The sequence below is a fragment of the Salvelinus alpinus genome, chromosome 31, assembly GCF_045679555.1.
Source record: "Salvelinus alpinus chromosome 31, SLU_Salpinus.1, whole genome shotgun sequence".
Classification (NCBI taxonomy): Eukaryota; Metazoa; Chordata; class Actinopteri; order Salmoniformes; family Salmonidae; genus Salvelinus; species Salvelinus alpinus.
The window spans coordinates 729,934-746,780 of record NC_092116.1 but is presented as its reverse complement, the minus strand read 5'-3'; the positions used below and the strand labels follow the sequence as shown (position 1 = coordinate 746,780).

General features: G+C 41.5%; 1 protein-coding gene across 4 annotated transcripts in view; it reads right to left on the bottom strand.

Moving 5' to 3' along the window:
- Positions 1-16,847, bottom strand: part of LOC139561834 (sodium/potassium/calcium exchanger 2-like) — a 158,722-nt gene that overhangs the window by 50,631 nt on the left and 91,244 nt on the right. For 2 of the 4 annotated variants that reach the window (XM_071379136.1, XM_071379135.1), the window contains 2 exons: positions 4,561-4,611; positions 357-455 (listed from right to left, as the gene is read on the bottom strand). In XM_071379136.1, coding sequence (XP_071235237.1) covers positions 357-455; positions 4,561-4,611 — 150 coding nt within the window. The remainder of the gene's footprint in view (positions 1-356; positions 456-4,560; positions 4,612-16,847) is intronic. The other 2 variants (XM_071379138.1, XM_071379137.1) reach the window with 1 other exon arrangement.

Sequence of the window (16,847 nt, the reverse complement as noted above, 5' to 3'; positions counted from 1 at the left end):
ATGAACATTTTAGTGATACCCATATATGATTTAACCATTTAAGATAAAACATTTGCATAAAGTATAGGCCTACTATTCCTATATTCTTATGATAAGTATTCTACATTCATCAGCCTTACGGTTTCCGATGCTCCTGATAGGTCATTATTTCATTAGGGCGGGAAAAGAGAACCAAGACTAAGAAAGCTAAAGGTGTCTGGTATCAACATAAAATCAGCTGTTAGAAATGTATTTCTTTGGGTTTTTTGTAGCAATCAAGCATATTTCATTTTAAGAAAAACAGCGGTAACGGGGTGCTCCGTGTAAAGTTCTGCGTCTTCGTTACAATCCACCCCCAGTGTACAGAGGCCACTCACCTGACCGGCTGGCTACTCCGTTGGCTTTCTCGCTGTCCTCTACTTGGCATTTCTTTTTGGCAATCTTGTGAAGGATGGATGCCTTCTCTCTGAATTTCCCTGCAACACAACCATTGGGGAGTTAACTAGGGGACTGTGTTTAAATGAACATGTCACCTTCAAATTTCCATTGCCTGGACTCAGGTCTCCTCTGCCTTTAAATGGTTCCAGACTTCTCTTAGTTCAAAGGAAAAGAACACATGCATTTTTCACATCAGTATTCAAATGACAGTTTGAAGTCAATATCATATCATGTACTGATGAGCCAGCAATGTCCAAGATGCCAGCCAGTTGGAGAGAACACTTTATGAAGCATAATCGGTCACACCCAATCTACTGCCAGGTCTACTAAGCCTTTATACTAGTTGCGGAACAATTTGTACACTTTTATTTTCTCGAGGCATAGCGTGTAGTTTAAAAGATAGAACACAAAAGTAACATGACATTTAAGAGACTGATTAAGATATTTTCTCAATAATGTCCATTTCAGATTATACATTTTTTACTCATCTCTCGTGGACAGACAACATAACATAAATGGTATCGTACGTCTGTCAGAAGACTGTGGGATGCGACGACTAACGAGCAACAGTTGTTGCGGTAATACTGTTTTTTCATGATTTAGCAGGTGTGAGCATCTTTCGAGGCGGGAGGGGACATTTGACCCATAGACTTGACTGACACATGAAGAGTGAGGGGGGGCTGGAGCTACCACCATGCTTCTACTCCTCGTTCTAGAATATTTTCTCATACATCTCCCCCCAGAACTTATTTGATTAGCTAGCGCAAGATTTTCCTTCTGGTTTGCAGAGATAATAAAATAGAAAATAAGTGGTCTAAGGCACTGCAGTGCCACCAGAGATTCTGGGTTCGAGCCCAGGCTCTGCCGCAGCCGGGAGGCTCATGGGGTGACGCATAATTGGCCTAGCGTCGTCCGGGTTTTGAAGGGTTTGGCCGGCAGGGATATCCTTGTCTCATCGCGCACTATCGACTCCTGTGGCGGGCCGGGTGCAGTGCACACTGACCAGGTCGCTAGGTGTACGGTGTTTCCTCCGACACATTGGTGCGGCTGGCTTCCGGGTTGGATGTGCGTTGTGTCAAGAAGCAGTGCGGCTTGGTTGGGTTGTGTTTCGGAGGACGCATGACTCTCGACTTTCGCCTCTCCCGAGTCCGTACGGGAGTTGCAGCGATGAGACAAGACAGTAACTACTACCAACTGGATACCACGAAATTGGGGAGAAAAAGGGGTAATATAATAAAAAGAAAGAAAAAAAAGAAAAAAAAGAACTAGTGGCAAACTTGCACCGGGCAAATGTCTAGTAAATTTGGCATGAGGTCCATATATGATCATTATGAACCTCTTCTCACCATATTCACATTTGATGTACCAAAATATATTTGTAAAAAAAGATCACAATGGCAATAATTAAACATTAAACATTTAACATAGAGGTCAAAATAAGAAGAAAATAGATCAGATCATATTGGAAAATCTATACCGAACAAACATATAAATGCAACATGCACAATTTCAAAGATTTTACTGAGTTACAGTTCATATAAGGAAATCAGTCATTTGAAATTAATTCATTAGGCCCTAATCTATGGATTTCACATGACTGGGCAGGGGTGCAGCCATGGGTGGACCTGGAAGGGCATAGGCCGACCCACTGGGGAACCAGGCCCAGCCAATCAGAATTAGTTTTCCCCACAAAAGGACTTTATTACAGACAGAAATACTCCTCAGCAGTGACAAGAGGTTCATAATGATCATATATGGAACTCATGTAGCCTAATTTACTAAACTTTTGCCTGGTGCAAAGTTGGCACTAGTTATTTCATTTTTAGTTAAAAAAATATATATAATTATTAAAACATTAGGAACACTTTTCCATGACATAGACTGACCACCTGAATCCAAGTGAAAGCTATGATCCCTTATTGATGTCACCTGTTAAATCCACTTCAATCAGTGTAGATGAAGGGGAGGAGACAGGTTAAAGAAGGATTTTTAAACCTTGAGACAATTGAGACATGGATTGTGTACGTGTGCCATTCAGAGGGTGAATGGTCACGACAACATATTTAAGTGCCTTTGAACGGGTTATGGTAGTAGGTGCCAGGCGCATCGGTTTGACTGTGTCAAGAACTGCAACGCTGCTGGGGTTTTCACTCTCAACAGTTTCTCGTGTGTATCAAGAATGGTCCACCACCCAAAGGACATCCAACTTGACACAACTGTGGGAAGCATTGGAGTCAACTTGGGCCAGCATCCCTGTGAAAAGCTTGACACCTTGTGGTCCATGCCCCGACGAATTGAGGCTGTTCTGCAGGCAAAATTAGGAAGGTGTTACTAATGTTTTGTACACTCAGTGTAAAGGCTTACAAGTCAAGGGTCTGAAATACATCACGTCTTACTGAAGTTGTTGTGTATGCAGATATGGGCATGCTGCATACATGTGCGCTTGTTTACGGCATGCTGCATCCATGAGCATGCAAGTCTGTGCACATATGTTGTGCATACTTTCAATCAGTCGAGTGCACTTCAATCTATATGAAAGCTTAATGAGTTTTTGGCTGAATAAAGTAAGGTTGGCTACTTCATCAGGGCTGCTGTGGTGAGTCATCGACATGTAGTCCACCCAACCATGTCACCATCTGTGACCTTCCAGCAAAATCATTAACTCCCCAACACCAACCCAGCACAACAGAGTCCCCCCCCTCGCTTTCTCTATCCGCTGTCTGTAGCAATCAACGCCCTTGCACACACTTGTTAATACATTCTGACACACTGATATGGATCACTGGCTCTCCGCGTCTACAGCCTTTAGCCCGACTCACCTTGGGAGATCGGCACTGAGGTCGCCTGCATGCTGTGTGTGATCAGAGCTTCCAGCAAATTCTTCAGACATGGATGGAGAGGTATAATGCTGTATCTGAAGCAGGAGTACAGTATTTGTCCTTAATGTGGAGAGTGCCCTTCATCTTCTGGGTAAAGGTATAATGGTACAGTTCAACCCGCAAGGTCTCGGTCAATCCATTTTTAAGCCGGTCTAGCACTGACACATTTTTTAAATATGCGATGTATTCACAGTGATTTCCCTATGCCATACATTGTTTACTAAATCACTGTCATTTCAAAAATATTTCTTTGTATTTCCAAGCCTTTACACAGCATGAGCCTTTTTCTGTCATTGGGACTGGTGTAAGTCACACAATACAAAATATCTATCTTCAAAGTTCATTACCAAATTTAATCAAAGACAGCCATTTCCCAATTATCATTATTACATTATCGCTCTGTTGCTACTCTGTTTTCTGATACTGTTATGCAATTCCTGGGTGGATGAGTCACTCCACAATACCAAAATTGGTGACGTAAATCGTACGTGCATACGCAGTTCTGCTCTCACTGTCGATTGTGGGGCTTCCGAGAGTGTGCTGACGCATGGCCGATCTGTTTCTCCAAGATGAGAGGGACAGGACTGATGCGATGCTCAATGTTTTTTGGGGGAGTCTGTGTGTATGTTTGTGCATGCGTGTGTGTCTATGTGTGTCTGTTTGCATGGAAAAGAGTCAGATACCAGTGCATATCCACTCACTAGCAGATCGATGTTGGGAAAATAACTTAGCATGGTCCCTCTCCCTGCTAAATTATAGTCAAATTTAGACCCATCAGGAAAAACCCTGAGAAGATCTGAAAAGAATAGGTCAAAAATCATTTTGAGAACTGTATGGTCGACACTGCACATATTAACTTCAGCTTCACAAATTAAAAATATAATTTCCAGAGTAAAATAAATAAAAGATCTGAGGATCCCAAGTATAGTTCCTTCATTCCTGTATGGTGTGTTTCAAGGTGACATTTAGTATAAATCAACATTAATAATAACAAATACGATCAATCAAGAAACACTAAAACATACAACAAATGTAAAACACCTCTGAGCACAAATAACAAAAATGTAAATGGCAAAAATAGAAAGTTACAAAGGGCAACAATATATGCACTTATGTTAGTGAAATCTCGTAGAGAGGTGATCAAACCAAGAAAAACATACATTACAAGCACAAAATAATGAAGCATGAGGCAAAGTGACCAAAATGTAGAGAAAAATAAAACAAATGAGAAAAGTGACTCAAATAATCTATTGAAAAGGCTTACCTTCCTCGGTCATTGTGTGATAATATTTTAGTTTTCCATAAGTCCCAAGTTCTACAACGTTACAGCAAAAGACAAGGGTAAGGCAACAAAGACATAGAAAAGCAAAGGAGCATGAATAACAAAACATTTTGAAGGTTTAGCATCACACACACAGCATAGACAAGGATAGCAAATTCTCTCTCAGACCAAGACATCTCTGCATAAATGCAAAACAAAGGAGCAAGGACTTCATGACAACAACAACAAAAACAATTGAATCCTTATACCTACTTTGAATGAATAACAATTTCCTACTCGAGAAACATTTGAAGTCAGAAATGTACATACACTTAGGTTGTAGTCATTAAAACTCGTTTTTTAACCACTCCACAAATTGCTTTTTTTTCTTTTACTAGATTTGGCAAGTTGGTGAAGACATCTACTTTGCATGACACAAGTAATTTTTCCAACAATTGTTCACAGACATATTATTTCACTTATAATTTACTGTATCACAAATCCAGTGGGTCAGAAGTTTACATACACTAAGTTGACTGTGCCTTTAAACAGCTTGGAAAATTCCAGAAAATGATGTCATGGCTTTAGAAGCTTCTGATTGGCGAATTGACATCATTTGAGTCAATTGGAGGTATGTATTTCAAGGCCTACCTTCAAACTCAGTGACTTTTTGTTTGACATCATGGTTAAATCAAAAGACCTCAGAAAAAAATTGTAGACCTCCACAAGTTCCACAAGTCTGGTTCATCCTTGGGAGCAATTTCCAAATGCCTGAAGGTACCACGTTCATCTGTACAAACAATAGAACGCAAGTATAATCCGCATGGGACCACACAGCCGTCATACTGCTCAGGAAGGAGACATGTTCTGTCTCATAGAAATGAGCAAATCAATCCCAGAACAACAGTAAAGGACCTTGTGAAGATGCTGGAGGAAAGCAGTACAAAAGTATCTATATCCACAGTAAAACGAGTCCTATATTGACATAACCTGAAAGGCCGCTCAGCAAGGAAGAAGCCACCGCTCAAAAACCGCCATAAAAAAGCCAGACCACAGTTTGCAACTGCACATGGGGACAAAGATTGTACTTTTTGGAGAAATGTCCTCTGGTCTGATGAAACAAAAATATAACTGTTTGGCCATAATGACCATCGTTATGTTTGGAGGAAAAAGGGGGAGGCTTGCAAGCCGAAGAACACCATCCCAACTGTGAAGCAGGGGTGTGACAGCATCATGTTGTGGGGGTGCTTTGCTGCAGGAGGGACTGCACTTCACAAAATAGATGGCATCATGAGGGAGAAATTATGTGGATATATTGAAGCAACATCTCAAAACATCAGTCAGGAAGTTAAAGCTTGGTCACAAATGGGTCTTCCAAATGGACAATGACACCAAGCATACTTCCAAAGTTGTGGCAAATGGCCTAAGGACAAAAAAGTCAAGGTATTGGAGTGGCCATCACAAAGCCCTGACCTCAATCCTATAGAAAATGTGTGGGGAGAACTGAAAAAGCATGTGCGAGCAAGGAGGCCTGAGCCAAAATTCACCCAACTTCACCCAAGGGAAACAATTTAAAGGCAATGCTACCAAATACTAATTGAATGTATGTAAACTTCTGACTCACTGGGAATGTGATGAAAGAAATAAAAGCTGAAATAAATCATTCTTTCTACTATTATTCTGACATTTCACATTCTTAAAATAAAGTGGTGATCCTAACTGACCTAAGACAATTTTTACTAGGAATAAATGTCAGGAATTGTGAAAAACTACATTTAAATGTATTTGGCTAAGGTGTATGTAAACTTCTGACTTCAACTGTACATATCCAGTAGCTACATGTTCAATCTAACAGAATTGAGGGGATATACATTTTTCATTTGATAGTTATTCTGTGGTTTCAGGGATCTCAATATACACTGAGTGTACAAAACATTAAGGACATCTTCCTAATATTGAGCAGCCCCCTTCCCCGTTTTGCCCTCAGAACAGCCTCAATTCACTCCAATGCTTCCCACAGTTGTGTAAAGTTGGCTAGATGTCCTTTGGGTGGTGGAGCATTGTTGATACACACAGGAAATTGTTTAGCGTGAAAACCCCAGCAGTGTTGCAGGTCTTGACACAAACCGGTGCGCCTGGCACCTTCTACCATATCCTGTTCAAAGACACTTCAATCTTTTGTCTTGCCCATTCACCATATGAATGGCACACATACACAATCCATGTCTCAATTACCTCAAGGCTTAAAAATCCTTCTTTAACCTGTCTCCTCCCCTTCATCTACACTGATTGAAATGTATTTATTAACAGGTGACATCAATAAGGGATCATAGCTTTAACCTGGATTCACCTGGTCAGTCTATGTCATGGAAAGAGCTTTTGTCCTTAATGTTTTGTACACTCAGTGTACATAGAGGCTCTTACAATGTTATAGCTAATAGCTCAGACACACCAGTAGGATTATTAAATGTTTGTGTTCACACAGCAAAGACCTCAAACTCGTCAGCCACATAGCTTTGTTTAAATACTCCAAACCAGAAGGTGACAGTAGTGTTGTTTGGCAATGCATGTCCCTGAATGTTGCTTTATGGTCTAGTCAATGTTAGCTAGCTGCGCTAATATTGCTATTGTTGTAGAAAGCCCTTGTTGATTCTAGTCAGATGACCACAGCTACACTGAACCAAAATATAAACGCAACAATTTCAAAGATTTTACTGAGTTACAGATCATATAAGGAAATCAGTCAATTGAAATAAATAAATTAGGGCCTAATCTATAGATTTGGGAATGACTGGGAATACAGATATGCGTCTGATGGTCACAGATACCAGGAGCACATATTTTTCCATAATTTACCTAGGGATGAAAAACAAGCTTTGCTTGATTTACAATCCGATACGCCAGTCCTTACCCGCCCTGCTGATAAGGGGGTTCGGTTGTACTCATGGATAGGACAGTTTATTTAAATTAGTGTCATAGACAACTGCTTGACAAGACCTTTTACAAGAGACTCAGAATTGAGCCCGCTTCCCAATTTCAGAACACTATCTATTATTCACTGTCCTAGATGGGTATTTAAGTTCTGGTCAAATCACCAAAAAGGAGCACAACTTTTTGGCTATTCAACACCCGAAAATGTTACAAAACCTCCAGGGCGCCCTATTGTAGCGGGAATTGATGCAGTAACGTACCCTTTATCGGCTTTTGTTGACTTCTTTATTAGACCACTCGCAGAACCGCTCCCCTCCTTTGTAAAGGACACCAGCAGACTGATCTCTATTATTGAATCTCTTGATCCTCTCCCTGATAAAACTTTGTTAGTTACTTTAAAAAAATATATATAATAATAAATAGATTAATAAAAATAGTTACTTTTGATGTTGAGTCGTTATACACGAATATTCCACCTGAGGGCGATATTGAAGCCATGGAACATTTTCTTCTGCAATGTGACCCTAATGAACTACCTTCCAGTGCAATTATTATAACATTGGCTGAAATAGTACGAACACCAAACTACTTTATGTTTTTAAATGATTTCTTTATTCAGACAAAGGGTACTGCTATGGGATCCCCTATGGCTCCTAACTATGCTAATTTGTATGTGGGTTACATGGAGAAACAGTCCATTTTCAAGCCTCTCAAAAAAAAAATCTTGCCTAACATAATTATTTGGAAATGGTAAATGTATGATATTTTTGTTCTATGGAGGGGTGATGCAAAACAGCTCCAGGCATTCCATGCTTTTCTTAATTCTTGTTTTGAGCACCTAAGATTTACTATGCAATCTCACACACGTCAAATCAGCTACCTTGATCTTCTGATTTTGTGTGAGGATAATGTTCTACACACTGATCTTTACAGGAAACCTACTGATCGTAACAGTTTGTTGAGGGCGGATAGTTGTCACTACAGCCAAATCTGTCGAGTCAAAAGAATTTTCAAAAATCAATCAGATTAGACAGAAATATGGCTGAGAAGCAAAGAAAATTCAAGGATGGGTCAGATTAACGGTCAGATTAATACTGTCATTGAGAAAAAATTTAACTAATCGAGACATGATCTCTTTCAAGGACAGTCTCGCAAAAATAATCATTCTTGCGTTCTAACTACCCGCTATTCAAAGTGCTCTGAACAAATTAAGGGTATCGTTCACAAACATTGGCACATTCTAAGATCCGATGACAGTACCGGTAATGTTTTTTCGGACCCTCCTTTGGTCGTATTAAATCTCAGAGATCAATTGGTAAACACTTACCACTCCAAAATATCCCTGCACAACGTCTATTTGCGCCTCTACCGGATGGAAACTACAAGTGCAATGGCTGCACTCAATGCAAAGGCACTTACAAATGTAGATCCTTCAAACACCCCCAAACAGGGAAACAGATCCCAATCAAAGGTGTTATGACATGCTCCACTAAGGCAGTTATTTATCTTATAACTTGTCCTTGTGGTAAAAATGATGTGGGTAAAACAAATCGCAAATTAAAAAGTACGAATCTCGGAGCATCGTGGCCCACTTTTTGGAAGCGAGTTTAAACAAGACGCTGCCTGGATCTTGAAATTAAAGACCCTTGCTCCCTTCGGGCTCAACATTGACTTTGATCTGAAGCCATTCTTGTGATTATTGTGTTTTTGCTATTCATTGTAAATGTTTGTAGGCCTATGTAGCCACATTGTATCTATGATCGTATGCTATCCATTCATGTTTTTGTATGTTCTGTTTATATCTGAGAATTAACCAATGATATCAGGCTACACCTGGCCATGATTACAGACAACTGTGTGTGTCCTTTGACACCATATAACTAGTGACCCGCAGTGTTTGTCGCTATACCCTGATGAAACGTTGGCTATTAGGTTATGACATTATTGCATCCGAGCTCCTTGAGTGTGTGGCTCTCCTTTTCTTTTTTGTATATTAAACACAGAAAAATCACGTTTTTGACTGCACTGTGCCTTTAATGAAATCCCTCTTATGTTTGTTTACAACGGGACATAAGAACTTGTTGTTATTTTAGTCCTTGTGGCATGACCTCTTACTGTATTTTATTTTTTTCGTAATGGAAATGCAGTGTACTGGAGCAAAATACTTTTAACATCAATTCTTTCAACAGAAAATGTTAGATGAACGATTGGGTTTTGACTAAATTATGTAAGCCCCCCCAACTCGGAGCATCGTAGCACCATTAGGTAAAAAAACTTGACTACGATGCTCCGAGTTGGGGGAGGGTCTTACATAATTTAGTCAAGGGCCAATCATTCATCTAACAATTTCTGTGTGGGGTAGTAAAGGCATCTGAGCCTGTGTGTCTGGTGCCATGACCAGACACACACGCAAGACCAGGGGTAGTTCGGACACCAGAATGTCACCAGAATACTATACCACATTTGACATGGGATTTACATACAGCATGACACATGAACGTTGCATTACCATTGATCTTTCTGATAAACTCAGCAACAAAAGAAACGTCCCTTTTTCAGGACCCTGTCTTTCAAAGATCATTCGTAAAAATCCAAATAACTTCACAGATCTTCATTGTAAAGGGTTTAAAACTGTTTCCCATGCTTGAACAATGAACCATAATAAATTAATGAACATGCACCTGTGGAATGGTCATTAAGAAACTAGCAGCTTACAGGCAATTAAGGTCACAGTTATGAAAACTTAGGACACCAAAGAGGCCTTTCTACTGACTCTGAAAAACACCAAAAGAAAGATGCTGAGGGTCCCTGCTCATCTGCGTGAACGTGCCTTAGGTATGCTGCAAGGAGGCATGAGGACTGCAGATGTTGCCAGGGCAATAAATTGCAATGTCCGTACTGTGAGACGCCTAAGACAGAGCTACAGGGAGACAGGACGGAGGGCTGATTGTCCTCGCAGTGGCAGACCACGTGTAACAACACTTGCACAGGATCGGTACATCCGAACATCACACCTGCGAGACAGGTACAGGATGGCAACAACAACTGGAACGCACAATCCCTCCATCAGTGCTCAGACTGTCCGCAATAGGCTGAGAGAGGCTGGACTGAGGGCTTGTAGGCCTGTTGTAAGGCAAGTCCTCACCAGACATCACCGGCAACAACGTCACTTATGGGCACAAACCCACCGTTGCTGGACCAGACAGGACTGGCAAAAAGTGCTCTTCTCTGACGAGTTGCGGTTTTGTCTCACCAGGGGTGATGGTCGGATTCGCGTTTATCGTCGAAGAAATGAACGTTACACCGAGGCCTGTACTCGGGATCGATTTGGAGGTGGAGGTGGAGGGTCCGTCATGGTCTGGGGCGGTGTCACAGCATCATCGGACTGACCCTGTTGTTATTGCAGGCAATCTCAACACTGTGCGTTACAGGGAAGACATCCTCCTCCCTCATGTGGTACCCTTCCTGCATACTCATCCTGACATGACCCTCCAGCATGACAATGCCACCAGCCATACTGCTCGTTCTGTGTGTGATTTCCTGCAAGACAGGAATGTCAGTGTTCTGCCATGGCCAGCGAAGAGCCCGGATCTCAATCCCATTGAGCACGTCTGGGACCTGTTGGATCGGAGGGTGAGGGCTAGGGCCATTCCCCCCAGAAATGTCCGGGAACTTGCAGGTGCCTTGGTGGAGATGCACTGCAGTATTTAATGCAGCTGGTGGCCACACCAGATACTGACTGTTACATTTGATTTTGACCCTCCCTTTGTTCAGGGACACATTATTCCATTTCTGCTAGTCACATGTCTGATGAACTTGTTCAGTGTATGTCTCAGTTGTTGATTCTTGTGATGTTCATACAAATATTTACACATGTTAAGTTTGCTGAAAATAAACGCAGTTGACAATGAGAGGACTTTTCTTTTTTTGCTGAGTTTAGAATATATTATATATATAACAAAGAATCAAATAGAGATCTATTACATCCCCTTACTCTGTTTTTTTAATTGTTTTTTATTGATATTGATTGTTTGTAAATATCTATTTAAAAAAAAATATTTAACCGTTGTTTAACTAGGCAAGTCAGTTAAGAAAAAAATATTATTTACAATGACGGCATAGGAACAGTGGATTAACTGCCTTGTTCAGGGGCAGAATGACAGATTTTTACCGTGTCAGCTCAGGGATTCGATCTTTACATATGGCATATCTAATCTAGCAGATAAGCCACTCTTTGTTGAAAAATGTATAATTTTTGATTGCATGAGCAATATTTACTGTAAGCCACCCTTCATTAGATTGTGTGACAAGAGGTACTTTTGGTGAGTGTGTGTGTTGACGGGTGAACCATTCATGGTAATTGTCTGTTCAGCAACGGTCAATGCCATATAGAAATGGTCATTACAGACAAGATAACAGCAACAACATGTTCACACCACAATGCAGAATATATCTAGTCTCCCTTTATTATATATGGTGTATACAAAATATCCAGTGCGGAGTCTGTAATAATAATAATAATAATTGGTAGATTTCCTGAAGAAAATGTGTGTGCTTGCTAGCTTTTCGTAAAGTATTAATGGTTGTGAAATAAGTTATAGTAGTGGAAGTGACTGCAGTTGTAATGGAGTGACTAGTTATACAGTGGGGCAAAAAAGTATTTAGTCAGCCACCAATTGTGCAAGTTCTCCCACTTAAAAAGATGAGAGAGGCCTGTCATTTTCATCATAGGTACACTTCATCTATGACAGACAAAATGAGAAAAAAAAATCCAGAAAATCACATTGTAGGACTTTTAATGAATTTATTTGCAAATTATGGTGGAAAATAAGTATTTGGTCAATAACAAAAGTTTCTCAATACTTTGTTATACAGTGAGGGAAAAAAGTATTTGATCCCCTGCTGATTTTGTACGTTTGCCCACTGACAAAGAAATTATCAGTCTATAATTTTAATGGTAGGTTTATTTGAACAGTGAGAGACAGAATATCAACAAAAAAATCCAGAAAAACGCATGTCAAAAATGTTATGAATTGATTTGCATTTTAATGAGGGAAATAAGTATTTGACCCATCTGCAAAACATGACTTAGTACTTGGTGGCAAAACCCTTGTTGGCAATCACAGAGGTCAGACGTTTCTTGTAGTTGGCCACCAGGTTTGCACACATCTCAGGAGGGATTTTGTCCCACTCCTCTTTGCAGATCTTCTTCAAGTCATTAAGGTTTCGAGGCTGACGTTTGGCAACTCGAACCTTCAGCTCCCTCCACAGATTTTCTATGGGATTAAGGTCTGGAGACTGGCTAGGCCACTCCAGGACCTTAATGTGCTTCTTCTTGAGCCACTCCTTTGTTGCCTTGGCCGTGTGTTTTGGGTCATTGTCATGCTGGAATACCCATCCACGACCCATTTTCAATACCCTGGCTGAGGGAAGGAGGTTTTCACCCAAGATTTGACGGTACATGGCCCCGTCCATCGTCCCTTTGATGCGGTGAAGTTGTCCTGTCCCTTTAGCAGAAAAACACCCCCAAAGCATAATGTTTCCACCTCCATGTTTGACGGTGGGGATGGTTTCTTGGGGTCATAGGCAGCATTCCTCCTCCTCCAAACACGGCAAGTTGGGTTGATGCCAAAGAACTCCATTTTGGTCTCATCTGACCACAACACGTTCACCCAGTTGTCCTCTGAATCATTCAGATGTTCATTGGCAAACTTCAGACGGGCATGTATATGTGCTTTCTTGAGCAGGGGGACCTTGCGGGCGCTGCAGGATATCAGTCCTTCACGGCATAGTGTGTTACCAATTGTTTTCTTGATGACTATGGTCCCAGCTGCCTTGAGATCATTGACAAGATCCTCCTGTGTAGTTCTGGGCTGATTCCTCACCGTTCTCATGATCATTGCAACTCCACGAGGTGAGATCTTGCATGGAGCCCCAGGCTGAGGGAGATTGACAGTTCTTTTGTGTTTCTTCCATTTGCGAATAATCACAGAAACTGTTGTCACCTTCTCACCAAGCTGCTTGGCGATGGTCTTGTAGCCCATTCCAGCCTTGTGTAGGTCTACAATCTTGTCCCTGACATCCTTGGAGAGCTCTTTGGTCTTGGCCATGGTGGAGAGTTTGGAATCTGATTGATTGATTGCTTCTGTGGACAGGTATCTTTTATACAGGTAAGAAACTGAGATTAGGAGCACTCCCTTTAAGAGTGTGCTCCTAATCTCCGTTCGTTACCTGTATGAAAGACACCTGGGAGCCAGAAATCTTTTTGATTGAGAAGGGGTCAAATACTTATTTCCCTCATTAAAATGCAAATCAATTTATAACATTTTTGACATGCGTTTTTCTGGATATTTTTGTTGTTATTCTGTCTCTCACTGTTCAAATAAACCTACCATTAAAATTATAGACTGATAATTTCTTTGTCAGTGGGCAAACGTACAAAATCAGCAGGGGATCAAATACTTTTTTCCCTCACTGTATACCCTTTGTTGGCAATGACAGAGGTCAAACGTTTTCTGTAAGTCTTCACAAGGTTTTCACACACTGTTGCTGGTATTTTGGCCCAACTGCCTTGTTCAGGAGCAGAATAACAGATTTTTACCTTCTCAGCTCTGGGATTTGATCTAGCAACCTTTCGGTTGCTGGTCCAACGCTCTAACCACTAGGCTACCTGCCACCCGAGCTGTGGCAGGGTCTACAGACAATCACGGACTACAAAAGGAAAACCAGCCACGTCGCAGACACCGACGGCTTGCTTCCGGACAACCTAAACATCTTCTTTGCCCACTTTGAGGATAACACAGTGACACCAACGCGGCCCGCTACCAAGGACTGTGGGCACTCCTTCTCCGTGGCCAACGTGAGTAAGACATTTAAGCGTGTTAACCCTCGCAAGGATACAGGCCCAGATGGCATCGCTAGCCGCATCCTCAGAGCATGCGCAGACCAGCTGGCTGGTGTGTTGATGGACATATTCAAATCTCCCTATCCCAGTCTTCTGTCCCCACATGCTTCAAGATGGCCACCATTGTTCCTGTACCCAAGAAAGCAAAGATAGTTGAACTAAACAATCGCCCTGTAGCACACTTTGTCATCATGAAGTGCTTTGAGAGAATAGTCAAGGACAATATCACCTCTACCTTACCTGTCACCCTAGACCCACTTCAATTTGCTTACTGCCCCAATAGATCCACAGACGATGCAATCCCCATCGCACTGCACACTGCCTTATCCCATCTGGACAAGAGGAATACCTATGTCAGAATGTTGTTCATTGACTATAACTCGGCATTCAACAAATTAGCACCCTCCAAGCTCATCATTAAGCTCGAGACACTGGTTCTGAACCCCGCCCTGTGCAACTGGGTCCTGGACTTGCTGATGGGCCGCCCCCAGGTGGTGAAGGTAGAAAACAACACCTCCACTTTGCTGATCCTCAAGACTGGGGCCCCACAAAGGTGCGTGCTCAGTCCCCTCCTGTACTCCCAAGACTGTGTGGCCAGTCACACCTCCAGCTCAATCATCAAGTTTGCAGATGTAGGCTTGATTACCAACAACGATGAGACAGCCTACAGGGAGGAGGTGAGGGCTCTGGGAGTGTGGTGCCAGGACAATAACCTCTCACTCAATGTCAACAAAACAAAGGAGATGTATGTGGACTTCAGGAAACAGCAGAGGAAGCACCCCCCAAATCCACATTGACCAGACCGCAGTGGAGAAGGTGGAAAGCTTCAAGTTCTTCGGCGTACACATCACTGACAAACTCAAATGGTCCACCCACACAGAGAGTGTGGTGAAGAATGCGCAACAGCGCCTCTTCAACCTCAGGAGGCTGAAGAAATTTGGTTTGGCACCTAAAACCCCCACAGATGTTTACAGATGCACAATTGAGAGCATCCTGTTGGGCTGTATCACCGCCTGGTACGGCAACTGCACCGCCCAAAACTGCAGGTTTCTCCAGAGGGTGGCGCGGTCTGCCCAACACATCACCAGGGGCAAACTATCTGCCCTCCAGGACACCTACAGCACCCGATGTCACAGGAAGGCCAAAAAGATCATCAAGGACAACAACCACCCGAGCCACTGCCTATTCACCCCGCTATTATCCAGAAGACGAGGTCAGTGCAGGTGCATCAAAGCTGGAACCGAGAGACTGAAGAACAGCTTCCATCTCAAGGCCATCAGACTGTTAAATAGCCATCAGTAGCACATTACAGACTGCTGCCTATATGCATAGACTTGAAATCACTTTAATAAATGGAACACTAGTCACTTTAATAATGTTTACATATTTTGCATTACTCATTTCATATGTATATACTCTATTCTATTCTACTGTATCTTAGTCTATGCCGCTCTAACATTGCTCGTCCATATATTTATATATTCTTAATTCCTTAGATTTGTGTGTATTGGGTATATGTTGTGAAATTGTTAGATATTACTGCACTGTCGGAGCTAGAAACACAAGCATTTTGCTACACACGCAATATCATCTGCTAAACGTGTGTATGAGACCAATAAAATGTGATTTGATTTGATTTAGATGGGAGAATTAATTGATTGATTGATTGATAGAATATGATAGCCTGAACATGTTAATGTATTTTAGGTATCTAATTTGAATGGATCAAAAGGTATGCTATGCTAATGTAAGGTAATGAATATAGTTATAGTTTATAAGGAATGTGAAGTTATGATAGCTTGAACATTTGAAAGTTGATTGATTGATTGTTTGATGATAGGATTGGATAGCTTGAACATGTGAAAGTTGGTTTGGTGACTCTAGCTTGAACAGTTCAAGAGTTACTGTTGGTTATATGTTTTATGCTAAAGTATGCAAATATAAACTGAACAAAAATATTAACTGAGCTGATATAAAAGATTCCAGAAATGTTCCATATGCACAAGAAGCGTATTTCTCAAATTGTTGGCATTCCTGTTAGTGAGCATTTCTCCTTTGCCAACATAATCCATCTACCTGACAGGTGTGGCATATACATGTTTGTTATTTAACTAGGCAAGTCAGTCAATATAAGCCCACTAAAATATGCAGTTGTCATCCCACACAATGCCACAGATGTCTCAAGTTTTGAGGGAGCGTGCAATTGGCATGCTGACTGCAGGAATGTGCACCAGAGCTGTTGCTAGAGAATTGAATGTTAATTTCTCCACCATAAGCATTGTTTTAGAGAATTTGGCAGTACGTCCAACCAGCCTCACAACTGCAGACCACGTGTAACCATGCCAGCCCAGGACCTCCACATCAGGCTTCTTCATCTGTGGGATTGTCTGAGACCAGCCACACAGACAGCTGATGAAACTGTGGGTTTACACAACCGAAGAAATTCTGCACAGAA